Consider the following 17948-nt stretch of genomic DNA (forward strand, 5'->3'; position numbering starts at 1 on the left):
AATTACAATAAGCTTGGATAGTCTAAGCATGATTGTAGGACAGCTCAACTATGGCTGTAATGGTTCACAAAGGGTAAATCCTACCTTACAATAGGAATGTGCAACATATAGCTGGGCACACCACTAAAGAAATCCATAATGATAAGGTACCATAAGAGTCCATTGATGCCTAGATTACTCACAGTTTGAGCTGGATGTTCTAAGGTAGGCCCTAAAGAATTGCTTAACATATGAATGTCAGTTTTGCTCAATCAGTCTTTTCCGGTGTCTGCTCCTCTGCTCTCTACACTGCATGCAGAAGCCAGGAAAGATGCATCTGACAGCAATTCACTATCCGGGCATATAGGCAGTGATGACCAATGATTTACCTTGCAATTTTCTTTCTCTAGTGAGAAGGATGCTGCCTGGTAGTTAGGGGAGGGTTTTCCTACTGGTAAATGACCTGATTTAGATAACATTGAATAATTTTTGGAGCATCAATATTTCCCGCCGTGATTATTTATTCCGATCAGTTTCTAGTATATCAATTATGGTGCCAGTATGTACCCTTTCATAACACAATGCTAGGACTCAAAACTTTTGTTCTTATTTAACAGGGAGCCATATTATGATGTATGTTTTAACTTAAATTGTCAAATTTACGAAGATGAGGCCTGGTATTCATAGCTTCCCCAGCACAGGCCACAACAGTGACCTCTATATATGGCATTGAATGCAGTTTAAAATCTATGAATGTGGAGTGTGATTTTCTCAGAGGAGACAATTATGCTATACTGGTGAGAGCTAAAAAGTTATATAAAAGGGGACGGCTCTGAATAAACTTCATCTGGGAAACAGTATTACATTTTTTTAAATTTATTTTTTAAATTAAAATCCAGTTACAGGTGAATGTGAGGGGTCAGAATTGAATAGCCATATTAATAACTATTAAAGTGAGAGGTTCCATGCTGTGTTTAATTCTGTATCCGTTAACAAAAAGGTAAAAACCAACAGTCACAGTAAACATACAAAACTGCTACCAACCATTGTCAAGTCTTAGAAAATCATTACTTTGCAACATTCTTACATTACAATAGCCAACAGCACATTTAAAATAAGTACATGACTTACTGCCTACTAAATTGGCAAGGGAAGAATCCAAGTCGCCTCCCAGGACTTTGCTTGATCCGGATGCATTCATGGACATTGAAATCGGAGACCCTGAAGACTGGGCAGCAGGGACCATTGGCATGAGCAGATCACCTAGACCATCAAACCCTGGAACAAATATAATATTTGTCTCAGAACAATGCGTTTAAAGGTGTATTTCATGAAAAAGAAAAACATTTGAGTACTTCTTTGTGTTACCAAATAAGTTAACTTTTTAGCCCATATTTATATTATAGCCTCTTAAAGAACTGAATGTTTAAAACATTATGAAATGTTAAGCAATCTTCTTAACTTTATACTGCAGTGTAGCAGTACTCAAATCCTAGGTCCTTGTTAAACACAATTCTCATCAAAAACAGTTCAACATTCTACATCAAGTGGACTTAGTTTAGTTCTAATGAAAGTAACACAAAGTAACAACTTGTCGATCATGATTATCTACAAAAAAGAATAATTTGTTAGGTTGACACATGTTGATAATTTCTCTTAACAAATTATCACCATCGTAATTCCACCCTTGACCAGAATCGCGCTGTACAAAAATGTGGCAGATGTTAAAAAGGTGTGCATGTTATCTCTTTATTCTTCATCTAAAGAAGTACTATCAAAGAAATTAAGCAATTCAGAATAGGCTCAGCAATAACTTTAAATGTAATGTGCAGAGTATTTCGAGTATTTGGTCATCTATGTTTGCAGTGTGCACCAGAGAACACTGGGAAAGGTGACTGCTCCCCATAAGTGCCATTTCTAAGAGCAACCAAATTACAGAAACCTCACATGATATCTAAAGAATCTCTAGGCATAAACAATAACTATTTCTGCAAGAAAAGGTGCTACTCAGAAATCATAGATTCAGGAAATGTTGGCAAAATGCAACAGCAGTCATATGGTTTCATGATCTGGAGGGCTGGCCCAATCTCGTGGTGAGTCCTATTTGACTTTCAAATCTCCTTCACTGCTCAAATAAGTGGAGTCATCAAGAGTACTGATGCAAAATGATGATACAAGCTGACTAATAGCTCAAAACTGCTATTAGCATAGAAATGATAAACAAAATTCTTTAGTGCCATGAAGCCTAGGCATTTTCTTGCTTTATATTAATTGGGTGATGTCCTGGCTAAAATAATGCAAGTCCTACCATAGAAACTACAAAAATAGACCAAAAAGCTACAGAGAATCCAAAATCCAGCTTCCACACTCTGCTCAACTGGAAGAGATTAGGAGAGGTGGAATGGAAAAATAAAATAGCAACTCTGGAGATCATATGAAAGAGTAGGGGGCAAGGCCTGGAACACCACCGGAAGCCCAGCCCCCATTAAATGACTAGCCACCTTCCTAGATTCAACGAGTCCAGAAAAACAAAAAGCCGGAATCCAAAATGAAGAACCATGGAAGACAACATGTCAAGATATAAGGATGAAACTTTGGAATATGATATGACTGCTGATATGACTGCTTCCCAACTAATTACTCTTCAAGGAAAGACTAAAACCAACTGCCCTTATGCACTAGTGTTGCGCCGGGATGAACCAATAAGGATCAACCATCAAAAAGGGTCAGGACAACAACCAATAGTCCATCAGGGACAATCTCCCTTCCTTCTGTGGAGATTGTACTTGACACACCATCATATATATATTCCCATTCCAATATCACTGGATTGAGATCACTGTAGCATCACCCACTAAGGCGAGTATCATCATACATGCTTGGGGTACATTCCTGTCACTGAATATTATATGCGATACCTAGTGTAATAAAGTGGCTGAAAACTGACATGAAGGCACTCTATAAAACACATGACCAAAGAAGGAGTGTGATTAAGGAAGGTGACAGATGATCAGGAAACACCTGTTCCATCTTGGTAATCTTGCCCAGAAATTCAGTTAGCAATAGAATACACGTCAAAACTGGCGAAATGGAAAACTTGTGTGGATATACTCCACACATTACATTAACTTAATCAACTATGCACTCAATGTTGACAAAATAGTGATAAAACAGTCAAAACCTTGGTTTAGGAATATGTATTGCAGGAAGGTTATAGACTAAATACAGGACTAAAAATTATACAAAACTGCAAGTTTTGGATAAAAAAAATCACGTGGTTACGTTTCAGAAATCTACTGCCTAACTAAGAAAATATAAAAGTTGGCTATAAGCTCGGAAAATCATTTATACAAGTCAATGGAAACACCACAAAAACCTTAAAGTTTCAACAATGCCTCAAGGAAAGACAGTCAACATAATATGTTTTAGGTTATAAACCATTGAACAGAACAATGGTGGGACTTAGTCTAAATTAGGAGCAAATGTAACAGACAAAGCAATAGGTATGTCAAATATTACTAAAATCAGTCAAGAAACCAGTTAATTGGAGCTCATTTCTGAAACAGCCAGTGGAATAAAGCCCTCCTGTTAAATGGAATGCAGGCACAAAATATATACTGGGGTTAAGGATTGTCAGAAGAACAGTTTCAACGTTTGTGACACATCTGAAAGAAATGACAGGTAAGAGCAAATTAAATGGTAGGGAAAAAACTAAATGAAAAGTCAAAATACAGAACTAACTCTAAAGGACTACTGTGATGTCACGCTGCCTCTTATGTCATGGTAGCCTCGTCACTGGGCATTGATGTCCAGCTCTCACTATTATATACTGAATAAGGTACCCCCACAGTAAATTAAAAGGATGCTGTGAGTCTGTTGGACCTGGCCCTCTTTGCAGGGTCACCACCAAATGTTTTGCCTTCACCCCCATTTTGATGAATTTGTTTTTGCTAGCTTCAGGACTTTGCAAACTTTATCACAGCTAACCAGTCCTAAATGGCCTTGTGATCCCTCCTTTAGACATGGCAAAATTGGCTTACACCCAATTGGCACATTTAAGTTATTTATTAATCCTTAGTAAAGTGGTGCTACATGTACCTCAGGACCTGTAAATTAAATGCTTCTATTGGTCCTGCAGCCCTTCACGTAAGTAGCCTTTTCAAACATGTCAGATCTGCCACTGCTGACAGAATGCTCTTTCAAACTGCCATTTCAACAAGGCAAAACAAAACTTCCGCCAGACCTAAACCTTCTCTCTTAATGGATATGTCACCTCTCGAGTAGGCCATAAACAGCTTATAGGCCAGGATGCAATATATTTACGAAGTTGGGCGTGTACTTTTAAGTGTTACATGTTCTGGTAGTGAAATACTTACAAATTAGTTTTTCACTACTATAAGGCATAACTCTCCCATAGTATAACACTGGCTTACCTTATTACTTGTAATATGTGATACCATTTGTTTGGGAGCAGGCAGAAATTTAATGTTTGGTGTCTAAAGAATTTATACTTGAATTGCTCTTTAATGATAAATCAGATTTTAAGCCCCAACTATGAGAGACACACAAAGAACATCACCATAGCCTTTTTTGATCCCAGGCCAAATATTAGATCCTCAGACCAACTCTTCAGATCATTTCTGGGTCTGTGGAAGACTTGAAGGACTGCTCTGCTACCTTCTGCTGGAAGGGCTGCCCTGTCTCATGATGGACTGCTCTGCTACCTGAGGAAGGAGGGCTAGACCTGCTCATTGAACACGGAACCACCAGAGTGACTCCAATGGATAGCTGACTGACCTGTTCTGAGCTATAGGGGACATACCAAGCGCCAGAGACCTGGCCTGCATCTGCCAAATTCTTAGAATCAACTGGACCGATCTGTACCCTGCTACAGTCCTCTGCTGGAGTGAGTCCAGAACCACAAGAGGCTACCCCCTCCCGGCTTCAGAGTGCACTCCTGCGGTTCAGACTTTGGGTTTCCTCAGAACCAACGCATGTGACGCAACTCAATAATGCATGGTGAAGGACCTCATACAGCAGCACCTCGCAGCTCCTGAATGATGGCTGCATCTGAATGGATGCAATGCATCTCAATTCAGGACCTCACATCACTGCCTTTGCAGCTCCTCATCGGAAGCAACACAGCTCGTTACAGAACCTTGCACTGCGGCCCCTGCAGCTGCTGATTAGAACCAATGCACCACAACACGGTCCAACGCAGGGCCCACACTCCATTGCAGTTAGATTCAACTTCTGACTTTGTCACGGTACAGTTGGTGCCTTGTGCTTTTAAGTGCTATACTTACCTTAAAACTTTGAAATTGCCCCTTTCTGGCTCTACTGATTGTATTTTACTTGTTTTGGTGTCAAATAATTTATTAAATTGTACTCTTGTTTCGGTGATAAATAATGTATAAAATTGTACTCTTTTTCTAAATTTTTGTGGGTTTTTTCTTGTGTTGTGTTTGCACCTTATTGCTGTTTGAGTGCTGCATAAACGCTTCATACATTGCCTTTAATTTAAGCCTGACTGCTTTTGTGCCAAGCTAACAGAGAGTTAAGCACAGGTGAATTTAGTGACTGTTTGTGGTTTACCCTGACAAGGATTGTGGCTGTTTCTTGAGAAGGGCTGACACCCCCCTCAACCAACGACCCAATTTTTCACAAAGTCATTAAACGGTTCTGTGCCCATATAGAGGAAAATGCCCCATAAGCAGAGTTGGCACTATGGAAATGTAATACTAGGTCACCCCTAGAGCTTTCCCATTGAAAGAGCTGCTGATAACCCTTAGGAGCATGAACATGGCTTAACTGACAATGTAAGAGAGCATCATAACGTCACTTTGACGAGGGCCCAAAAATAATTTTTTTAGCCTCCTCTGTTTTTCAGCTTACCTACGTCTTTCTGCAATAATATTAATTCTCATTAAAGGCCTCAGTATGACCCTGGCAATCACCAGACTGTCAGGGTCACGGTCAGACAGCCGCAAAAGTGGTTGGCCGACCGTGGCATTATGACCGTGGTGGAGCTGCCACAGTCCAACCGCCGACACTGCCAGGCTTGGTGGGGGGGGGCTTGAGGAGGGGTGGTAGGGAAGGGGGGTGTGTGTCTGACCGCCCATGCACTCTGCATGGGCAGTGCAGGGGACCCCTTGCACACCCCGTCACGTATTTCGCTGCCCAAATTACAGACAGTGGAATGTCAGCTGCAATGTTACGGTCCTGCAGCGAACACCTAGTAGGGCCGACGGGGTTCAGGCTGCACAGGCAGCCTGATGGTGGGAACAGTTTGGCCGGCGGCCCCTGCCGCCCACCAAACTCATAATTAGGCCCTAAGTATCCGATTTAGATCTCGGTGAATGGAATACACTATCACAAACATGACAGATACCCTGTCCACCATATTACAATTCTAATAGGATATAAAGAGATCGTAATACGGTAGACGGGATATCCGTCACATTTCTGACATAGTATTACCCTCCGCCAAGACCTAAATCAGGCCCTAAGTGTCTTCTTAATGTCCAGTATTGCTCTCTCCCTGAATCTTCAGCTCCAATCTGATCATATGAAGTACTGTGTTCTTGAGTAGAATAAAGTAACTTGGCTTCTTTAATTGTTCGGCTGCCTTTCTTACCCTGAAGTAAAATACCACTTTCTCCTTTCTTCAGCCTCTTATACGGTCATATATCATGTCATTCCTCAGTATCCTTGTCTCCAATTTATTTAACACCTCCTTGCTCTCCTTTGGCTTCTTTCCCTCTATCCAACCTTAAAATATCTCTTGTAATTTACTGTACGCAACTCTACTGCCTCAGGCACATTATAACTTTGCCCGTTTTTGTAAAGCATCTCATCACTTGCTTTCTACCCTGTAATCTGCTCATTCTCAAGACTGTAAGTGGTGGAGAAAATGAATGCCAACGCCACTCGTGTCTTCTAAAACCTGTCACCCTTCGTCCAACTGACTCTTTGCTTTCCTCAGTCAGCTTCTTACGCCATTTATTCATGGAACGATTTGCTGATCCTTTCCGCATGCTCAAATCTCTACTTATCTGTCTGCATGACTAAAATCTTATGATCAATCATTGGTTTCGAGCCATCTATAAATTTCTTGCCAGTAAATGCTAGTATGTGTGAAACGCACTCCAGTGCCAATAGATGCCAAAGAAATTTAAACTATAGTGTAACAGAGGAGGCCTTATCCCTTATGAGCTGCTTGGCTGCTTCATTCATGGGGTACATCAAACTCCAGTCTGTGTGTGTGTGTCATACCTTTAAGTGTTGAAAGTTAAAGCCCTCAGGGTTGTGGCATCCTAGAGTCCCTTTAATGTGAAACAAAGTACTTCCAGAAGGTCTGGAAAAAAACACAGGACCACCATATGTGTAACGACAAAAATCCACAATACACAAGTCAAGTTACCACTGAAAATGCAGAAAGAGTCTTCATGTAATTTTAAACACACTCTAAAACTGTTAGCGTGAAAATGAACCTTGGGTGTGGCAAAAATTACCCTGCACAGGCAAGTGTGCGTCAAAAAGGTCTTGCGATGTGTCGATTTCACTCACGAGCGAGACCTTTCGTCATTTATCCTTTTGTCGGGTCGCGTGCGTCGTTTCTTCTCTACGCAGGAGAGCGATGAGTTGAGCACTCTCGGTTCCGGGTAGGCCTTGCTCTGTTTTTACACGCCCAGTAGTACTTGTGTCGGAAATTCAGCCGCACGATGATCCAAAAACCACGCAGCGCGGGTTGCGATCTCACCAGCCTCCGTCAGCGATGCTGTGCATCGTTTCTCCACCCCGGGCGTCAATCTTCGGGTCGTGTTGCATGCGAGCATTGATTTTCAGCCGCAAATCCAGTGGCAGGTCGATTTTTCAGCCACAGATCGGAGTCACGTAGATCTTTTCCATGCAAGGCGTTCTGTGCGTGGATTTCTTCCTCTTAGGCTGCCATCTTCTCCTTTCAGGATCCCAGGAACTGGATGGGCACCACTTGGCAGCATAGGAGTCTCTCCAGAGACTCCAGGTGCTGGCAGAAAGAAGTCGTTGTGCCCCCGAGACTTCAAACAACAAGGACGCAGGCTCTAAATCAAGCCCTTGGAGATCTTCACAAGAAGGAAGGCAACACAAAGTCCAGTCTTTGTCCTCTAGCACAGGCAGAAGCAGCAACTGCAGGATAGCTCCACAATGCACAGTCACAAGCAGGGCAGCTCTTCTTCCTCAGCTCTTCTCCAGGCAGAGGTTCCTCTTGTTTCGAGAAGTGTTCTAAAGTCTGTGGTTTTGGGTGCCCTTCTTATATCCAATTTCTCCTTTGAAGAAGGCCTACTTCAAAGCAAAGTCTCTCTTGATTGTGAAATCCTTTCTTGCCCAGGCCAGGCCCCAGACACTCACCAGGGGGTTGGAGAATGCATTGTGTGAGGGCAGGCACAGCCCTTTCAGGTGTGAGTGACCACTCCTCCCCTCCCTTCTAGCACAGATGGCTCATCAGGAAATGCAGACTACACCCCAGCTTCCTTTGTGTCACTGTCTAGTGTGAGGTGCAACCAGTCCCAACTGTTAAACTGACCACAAGGAATCCACAAACAGGCAGAGTCACAGAAATGGTATAAGCAAGAAAGTGCCCACTTTCTAAAAGTGGCATTTTCAAACACACAATCTTAAAATCAACTTTAGTAAAAGATGCATTTTGAAATTGTGAGCTCAGAGACCACAAACTCCACACTTGCAACAGTGAAAAACGAATTTAGCAATATTTCACTGTTATGAGATATAAAACACATTACTAAATGTCCTACCTTAACCATACACTGTACCCTGCCCTTGGGGCTACCTAGGCCCTACCGTAGGGGTGCCTTACATGTAAGAAAAGGGAAGGTTTAGGCCTGGCAAGTGGGTACACTTGCCAAGTCGAATTTACAGCTTTAAACTGCACGCACAGGCACTGCAGTGGCAGGTCTGAGCCATGATTACAGGGCTACTCATGTGGGTGGCACAACCAGTGCTGCAGGCCCACTAGTAGCATTTGATTTATAGGCCCTGGGCACCTCTAGTGCACTTTACTAGGGACTTCCTAGTAAATCACATATGCCAATCATGGATAAGCCAATTACATACACATTCTGTAAAGGAACACTTGCACTTTAGCACTGGTTAGCAGTGGTAAAGTGCCCAGAGAAACAAAAACAGCAAAATCAGAGTCCAGCACACATCAACATCCTGGGAAACAGAGGCAAAAAGTTAAGGGAGACCACGCCAAGGATGAAAAGTCTAACAGTTATCTTGCAGGTAGACACTCTGCGGGGGAAGCTGCTGTATGTCTTATGGATATTGCACTAGATGTCTTCCCATTGCTTTCCGTGAATAGGCATGCCCAGGTAGGCTTCCCATTGTATTTGGAGTCAATAATTAGTGTGGAAGTTTGACTTCTGTATAGTGTAATAGGTTTTGAAGATGAAGAGTTTTGTATGCCTGAAAGAGAAGATTAGCTTTATAAATTGCTTGAAGGGGTCATGTAGTGCAGGGAAATTTGCAGGGTGTAGTGCCCAGTGTCTTTGGTGAGTAGTAGTGAAGTTATGAGTTTTATAAAATTTGAAATTCTTCTCTCCAGTGCTCAAATGTTTATCTGTCCTCTCTGAAATAGGTGACCCAGTATTCTGCAGTCTCACTGCTGCCATCCCAAACATGAGGTATGAGTAGTCACGGGGTTGAAGTCAGGGTTCCTCACAATGGGTGTGTTGTGTGAAGTAAAGGTATTGAAAAGTTTTTTTTTTTTTTTATCGCCACCTTGTCCCATATCTAAAGGACTGTTCTGGTGAGTGTGGCTATGTGTGGACTATGCACTCTTAGGGTGGTGACAAATGGGAAGCCAGGCCAGGTACCACAGAGGTGGCATGTCATTGTGTAGTCCATGTGGAACCAGTGTTTCTCCTTTTCCTGGACCACTCATTCCAGTAAGTATGGCAAGCATGCTTCCCAGAAATATTCTATTAGTTGTAGGCTAGAATTTTCTGCCTTTGTCTCGCAGTAGCATGAGGAGTTTATTGGAGATTCAGGGCATTTAGCTTCCCATATGAATGTACAGATTTTGTTCTGCAGGAGAGTGATGGCTCTGAGGGAATGGGAGTAGGGAGGGATTGAAAAAGGATCCTGGGGTGAATAATAATTTCTACTACATTAATTCACCATAGCCATGGTATTTATAGGGGTGCCATTTTCCAATTTTCTCAAGTATGTTTCTACAGTACTCCGGCCAGTTATCTTTAGGCCATACTTCAAGATGGCTAGTAACGTTTAGACTCAAGTATCTAAAAGACTGCAAATAGGACCAATGCTTGTAACTGTGTAAGATCCTGAGGGGGAATGGTCAGGCTGAGTACATTTGATTTCTCCTTATAAACAATACAACAGAGTCCAATTCAAAGGTTTCTAGTGCAGCAACAAACATGAGAGATTCCATCAGAATAGTTAATGTGCAGATCAAGTTATCTGCAAATTGACTTTGTGGGTTTGATCGTGAGGGAGATCCTGATATTATAAGCGACCGTCAAATCTATGTGGGCAGGGGCTCCACCACCAGGCCACGAAAGTGGGCATGCTTGTCCTGTACCTCTCGTCGGTGTGATTGGTTTTGTGATTTGTCAGTTGATCCTAATAAACTCAGTAGGGAAGGAAGACGGCACAACAATTATATCTATCATTTTTGGGCCTAGTTGTAACTTGTCTGGGACTGCTCTCAGGAAGGCCCAACTAAAACAGTCTAATGCTTTCCTTAATGTCTCCAGACAGCATCCCAGCACGGTTTTTGGGTTTGTGTGTCTTTTAAATCAGATGAGTTATATTTCTGATATTATCTGCACCCTAGCATTGATGAATAAACCCCACTTGGTCGATCTCATTAAAGCTGGGCAAGAAGGGATAAAGGCATTGTGCAACTAGTTTGGGTTATAGTTTCACATCAGTATTTAAAGGTGCAACTGAGTGTTAAGAAGTATAATGGAACCTTTACAGGTTTGGGAATGATTATCTCAGCCTCACACATTGAAGGAGTGAGACTTGTGTCAAGGAGGTAAATGGTGCTGCCCATTTGCCATGGTGAAAGGGTAACAAAATTCTATAGAAATCTTATGGAAGGTTACCATGTGTCTTTTCCAGAGGCATGAAGCAGAGGACCCCGCACAGTTCAGTGGGATTAATGGGTGCCTCAAGCAGTTCCCTATCCTAAAGTATGATAGATTACCATGCACATGCTTGAAAATAAGTCTGGATATAAGAATGGACTTCGGAGCCTAAAGTATAAAGTGCTTAATAGAATGCATGGAAGGCAGTTTCTCTTTCACGTATCGCCCACATATCGAAGTTTGTTTCAAGTCAGGCAATAAGTATTTTAGCCCTCTGTGATTTATGACTGAGCACAAGGAGTGTGCCCACCTTGTCATAATTTTGCTATTTTAGCAAGAGCAGGTAGTGTTCAGCTCAATTAGTTTGATTGCCTAGCTGTTCTTTAAAACAGACTAATTTCTTGGGTCGCGCTTTGAGGTACACATCGTTGCCCCAGTCAGCTGTGCAACCATCCAAGGATAAGGGTACATGGTGAGCATGTGGTTGCATACTGGTATTTCTGTCTAGGAGTACACTGGGGAAGGTGATTAGGGACAAGAAAGATTATTGTGGCTAAGAGTACATTTCACTTCAGCCACTCTCCCCAGCTCATCATGAAGGCTACTCTTAAGGTCTGTACTGTCGGTAGATATCTATTTGTCAGCAATAGATTGTTATTCCATCAGGGTGCCGTCCAGCCGTGTACCTTCTTTTACATATTCTGCAGGTGTGATTATATCTGCTTTGGCCTCCTCGTCAGATCTACCTAAGATCTAAGGGGCCCTTGGCACCAGCATACTGTCTGCCATTCCTGGCGCAGTGCCCCAGTGGCCGTAAACTTGGGAAACTAGGGTCTTTTGTAGGCTCTCTGTTGTCGAATGGGAAGAGCTTTGGGCTTGATTTAGAGTTTGGCAGATATCCGTCTAGTTACATTTGCATTAAATCCTCTGACACTTGTGATTAAGTGGATGGAATATTTGTCATGTTGTGAAGAAGTAACCTGTAAACTCTAAATCAGGCACTTAATCTAGTTTTCCAATTTTATCCACTTCCTTTTCTCCATTTTGTGTCGCCAAGTTGTGGTAACATACAAAATGTTATAACAAAGATCAGAGGAGAGATGATATGCATTCGGAGAAAAAGGCGGCAGGTGGAAGAGGCAATCTGAACCTATGCCAGACTATAGACAGAACTTAAATGTCCTGCACTATCTGCCACCAAGCAGAGAGGAACAAAAGATGGTCTCCCTTCCAACCAATGACGGCAATGTTTTCAGTTTTCAAACTCATAGGACACCCAGACCAAAATGACCATGAGTATAGATCAGGAGCGTTGGGAAGAATTTTAAGGGCAGCTGAGCCAGTCTTATACAGTGCAAGAATTTCATCGGAGGCAGTGAAAAGCAACAAACAATCAACTGGAAATCCTTTACTCATCCCTGTCCCCCTGGGGTTAACAGAGATGACGCTCACCCTGCAAGCCTACAAACTTAAACCTCATCACTCAGGAGGTGTCAGATTTGTCCATAGTCAAAAAGTAGCATTTGCATGCTCTTGCTCACTTACCTCTCAATAAGTCTCCAAGAAAACCCCATTTCACAATGCTTCAAAAACCCTGGTATCTAATCTACACATGCAGGTTAATTATAAACATCTGCTTGCTTCAGGGAGAGAAATTAATTTATAGAAAGCATTTTTTCCATAAATTGATTGTCATCACTTTTACCTCTGTTACATATGCTTATTGACGATTGAGATGATGTATAAATAAACCAGAGGAAGGCCTCTGTTGTCACTTCCCTCTTTTCATTGGTCTTCATCCATTTGAGTGTCTTTAAATACAGTCAGAGCATTACAGTTTATATTTCCATCCGCTGAAACTCATGAGAGAAGAATGACCAGATCTCAATATAGAAAGCTGTTGCTGTCGCAGTAACCAGAAGCACTGAACGGAAAACATGAGACCATATACAGAACACTAGCTGTACAATGGGCCTGGCGATGCATGATCATTTTGTGAGAGATTATTATTTTTTTTTTAAAGCAGGCAATCTGAGCACCCAAGAAACTTAAACAGCCTGCACTCAGTATATTCAATCCATTGTGGCTGTCTAAAAGTGAATGAAAATGTAAAGTTTCTTATCTGTAGGTGTAGTTTTGCTGCTTGAAGAATTTTCTGGGTTCACATGTTGTGCATTATTCTGCCAAATAATGGTTGGATTCAGAACTTCATTGATTTTTAGTCCTTCTCTTGATTTTTTTGTTTGTTGGTAGGCACTGACGAAGACACCATTTGGTGTACCCTTGTGACGTCGTCCAACTTCCTCCAGATGTTCCCACCCTTGGTCGCCATCTTCAAATCCTTATTTTCCTTACTCCCATCTGCTTGGTGGAAGTAAGTTGGTCGCTTGTGAATCCAGAAAATTCTTCAAGCTGAAAAACTACACCTACGGGTAAGAAACTTTAGGTTTTGCAGAGTGAATCTTTTCTGGATTCACACCCTGTGCATTGATTTCAAAGAGGTTTTACTCTTGTGGTGGCTGGGTATTGATTTGTAAACCGATGTTGTGTCACCTTTTGACCTACTTGTGCTTCCTTGTTCCTGTGTATTTCAATACAGTAATGTCTTCTGAACAAATATACTGATGCCCATGTTGCTGCCATGCAAATTTCCTGCAGCAGAGTACTTGCTAAAAAGGCAATGTTTGCCCCTTTTTACTGTGTAGTGTGCGCTCCTGTTACCTTTAGAAACCTTTCTCATGCATTTGTCTGGCACAACTTAATTTTTTGTTTAATCCTTCTTGCTACAGTGTTCTTAGTTACTGATATGCCCAGATAACCTTTACCAAATGACAAAAGTAGCCGTTGAGTCTTCCGCAAAGATTTTATTTTTTCAGTGTAGTACGACTGACCATCTTGCGTCCAATGTATGCAAAGTTCTTTCTGCAAGGGTCTTCAGGCTCTGAAAGAAACTTGGTATTTGTATAATTTGCTTGATATGAAATTGCGACCCTATCATTGGTAGGAATTGTGCGTCTCTAATTCTGTACAAGTGAGTGCTTGTAACTCAGTCACTCTGGGTAGTGATGTAATGGCTACTAAGAAGGCCACTTTTGGAGTTAGCATCTGCAAAGTAGCCTTAAGTAATGGCTCAATTTTTTTTTCATGATTTGAGTTAATACCACATTTAGGTTCCATGCGGGTGCTGGCATCCTCTTTGGGGTAGTGCCTCTTGTTGCTCCTTTTAGGAATCTCTTTACTACTGGTGCGTGAAAAACGTCTTCCCATATATCTCCTTGTGTAAGCCACTACTGCCACTAGATCAACCTTCAAGGATGCATATGTAAGATCTTCTTGTAGGAGATCTGTCAGCTACCTTAGAACTGTCTTTTCCTGGGTGCTTTTCTTGTGTAACCCCTTTGTTACACACCACAGTGAAACTCTTCTATTTTTCTGTGGAATACTTTCTTGTTGTCTGTTTTCTTGCCTCCCTCAATACTGCCATTGTCTTTTTTTGGTAACTTTAACCCCTTCTGTGCCGCGGACGTAGTGGTTACGTCCCGCGGCACAGTGCTGCTGTGCCGAGGACGTAACCACTACGTCCTCGGCACACAGCCCAGAGGGAGCGCTCTCGCTCCCTCTGTGTGCTTCCCCCCACCCCCCCAAAGTCAGGGATGGAAGGGGAAGCCCTTCCCCTTCCACCCCCGACCCCCCCACCCCCCCATAATGACGTCAGCGCGCGATCGCGCGCTGACTTCATTATGGGGATTTCGCCGCACAGGAAGCCATTTGCTTCCTGTGCGGCGAACGGAGAAGAGGTGAGTTCCTCTTCCCGGTGGGTGGGGGGTTTGGGCTAAAGAGGCACCGGGGGAAAGGAAAGGCTTTTCCTTTCCCCCGGTGTCTCTTTGAGCATTCCTGTTGCCCGATCGCATTGCGATCGGGCAGCAGGAATGCCCACTAGACACCAGGGATTTTTATTTTTTATTGTTGTTACCTGTTTTTGGCATGCGGGGAGCGGCCCCTTGGGCAAGGGTCGCTCCCCTTGTGGGGGCAATTTGTTACGGCCATTTCTGCCCCCCTTGGGGGCAGATTGGCCTACTTTTTAGGCGGATCTGCCCCCAAGGGGGGCAGAAACCACTGGATCACCAGGGATTTTTATTTTCTGTGCATTTATGTTGGGGGGGGGTGCCCCTTGGGCAAGGGGCGCCCCCCCCAAGGGGGCAGAGAACTGTTGGCCTTTTCTGCCCCCCTTGGGGGCAGATCGGCCTATTTTTTTTAGGTCCATCTGCCCCCAAGGGGGGCAGAAGCCACTTAGGCACCAGGGATTGTGTGTGTAGTGAATGGGGGGGCGCCCCCTTGGGCAAGGGTCGCTCCCCTGTGGGGGGCATGTCCTTTAGGGCCATTTCTGCCCCCCTTGAGGGCAGATTGGCTTCTTTTTAGGCTGATCTGCCCCCAAGGGGGGCAGAAACCACTAGAACGCCAGGGATGTTTTTTTATGTGTTTATTTTTGTGGGGGGGCGTCCCCTTGGGCACGGGGCGCCCCCCCAAGGGGGGCATTGACCTGTTGGCCATTTCTGCCCCCCCTGGGGGCAGATGGGCCTATTTTTCTAGACCCACCTGCCCCCAAGGGGGGCAGAAGCCACGTAGACACCAGGGATAGTGTGTGTGTGTGTGTGTGTTAGTGGATGGGGGGGGGGCTTGGGCAAGGGTCGCCCCCCACTTTGGGGGCACATGTACCCAGGCCATTTCTGCACCCCTTGGAGACAGATCAGCCTATTATTTTTAGGCTGATCTGCCCCCAAGGGGGGCAGAAACCACTAGAACGCCAGGGATGTTTTTTTATGTGTTTATTTTTGTGGGGGGGCGTCCCCTTGGGCACGGGGCGCCCCCCCAAGGGGGGCATTGACCTGTTGGCCATTTCTGCCCCCCCTGGGGGCAGATGGGCCTATTTTTCTAGACCCACCTGCCCCCAAGGGGGGCAGAAGCCACGTAGACACCAGGGATAGTGTGTGTGTGTGTGTGTGTGTGTGTGTTAGTGGATGGGGGGGGGCTTGGGCAAGGGTCGCCCCCCACTTTGGGGGCACATGTACCCAGGCCATTTCTGCACCCCTTGGAGACAGATCAGCCTATTATTTTTAGGCTGATCTGCCCCCAAGGGGGGCAGAAACCACTAGAACGCCAGGGATTTTTTTTTATGTGTTTATTTTTGTGTGGGGGCGTCCCCTTGTGCACGGGCGCCCCCCCAAGGGGGGCATTGACCTGTTGGCCATTTCTGCCCCCCCTGGGGGCAGATGGGCCTATTTTTCTAGACCCACCTGCCCCCAAGGGGGGCAGAAGCCACGTAGACACCAGGGATAGTGTGTGTGTGTGTGTGTGTTAGTGGATGGGGGGGGGCTTGGGCAAGGGTCGCCCCCCACTTTGGGGGCACATGTACCCAGGCCATTTCTGCACCCCTTGGAGACAGATCAGCCTATTATTTTTAGGCTGATCTGCCCCCAAGGGGGGCAGAAACCACTAGAACGCCAGGGAATTTTTTTTTATTTGTTTATTTTTGTGGGGGGGGCGTCCCCTTGGTCACGGGGCGCCCCCCCAAGGGGGGCATTGACCTGTTGGCCATTTCTACACCCCCTGGGGGCAGATGGGCCTATTTTCTTAGGCCCACCTGCCCCCAAGGGGGCAGAAGCCACTTAGGCACCAGGGATAGTGTTGTGTGTGTTTTTTTTGTTTGAGGGCTGTCCCCTTTGGCAAGGGTCGCTCTCCATGGGGACACAGTACTAAAGGTATTTTTTGGCTTCCTTGGGGCAGACAGGCCTATTTTTTTAGTAGGCCCATCTGCCCCTATGGCAGAATCCACTTAGGCACCAATTTCTAAAATGTTTGATGGTGGGGTGTTTGTCAACTGAAGAAGTCTTTGCATTTGTGATAAAAAATGTTTTCCTCCTTTTTGTTCTAGTTCAAAGCTTTTGCTTTATTTGCTGTGGCTCCTTGCGGTTTTGGCGGTGGTTGACCTGCAGTTTGCACAGTTGCATGTTTTAGGTAAGTAAAAACAATTTACTCCAAAGGAGTATTGTTGCCATGCATGAATGACATGTTTGTAGGGGATGTACTAAATGCAGGATTGTGTGTGAAATTGTCCTTAGGTTTGTGCACAATGATATTTGTTTTGTCTTATTTCTAATTTGCCTTTCTTTCTTTCTTTTTAGTGGGATATCATTGGTGATTGCTGTGTAGTTGCTGGTGAATCAAGCTTTTTCAGGCAAGTGAGCGGTATAGTTTTTGAGTTTGTAACTCTTACTAACAAAGCTACACTTTGTTACTTGTCTTACACAGTGCTGGTTGTTGGTGGTGAATTTGTCCAGTTAATTTTAGCAGGAGAGATCATGGCTAGCCGCAGGATGACCGCTCAGCAGGTGGTTGGTATGCTTTTTGAGTCACAGTCTGATCATGACTATGAGACGGACTCTGCATCTGAGGCAGAGGAGGAAGTCAGAGATTCTGGCAGTGATGTTTCTGTTGGAGGGGAATCTTCTGATGATGAAGCCACACTCAGTGCAGATGAAGGTTCTGTTTTAGAGGAGGACATTGATGTGCCAATAGTGCAGCAACCTGGGGCTGAAAGGTTTCCCGTTAGAAGACCTGATGTCTGGGTTGCCCCAAACATGGAGCAGCCAGAGTTGCCTGCCTTTACTGGTCTCCCGGGGTGTAACGCCAATACAGAGAACTTTATGCCTATCAATTTCTTTGAGTTATTCATGGATGATGTGTTTTTGGAAGAGATTGTTGAGCAGACTAATTTGTATGCGGAGCAGCATTTGAGGGACAACGCTGCTAGACTTAGGCCACACTCTAGAGCTGCCCAGTGGATTCCCACAA

At 44.1% G+C, this 17948-nt stretch overlaps 1 protein-coding gene across 1 annotated transcript in view; it reads right to left on the reverse strand.

Moving 5' to 3' along the window:
- Window positions 1–251: 251 nt before the first annotated feature.
- LOC138262431 (clathrin coat assembly protein AP180-like) overlaps window positions 252–17948 on the reverse strand; it is a 122042-nt gene continuing 104345 nt past the window's right edge. The window contains exons 10-11 of the mRNA XM_069212330.1: window positions 1111–1257; window positions 252–442 (exon numbers count right to left, since the gene is read on the reverse strand). Of these exons, the coding sequence (XP_069068431.1) occupies window positions 252–442; window positions 1111–1257 (338 nt within the window). The remainder of the gene's footprint in view (window positions 443–1110; window positions 1258–17948) is intronic.

Source organism: Pleurodeles waltl, chromosome 10 (genome assembly GCF_031143425.1).
Source record: "Pleurodeles waltl isolate 20211129_DDA chromosome 10, aPleWal1.hap1.20221129, whole genome shotgun sequence".
NCBI classification, from domain to species: domain Eukaryota; kingdom Metazoa; phylum Chordata; class Amphibia; order Caudata; family Salamandridae; genus Pleurodeles; species Pleurodeles waltl.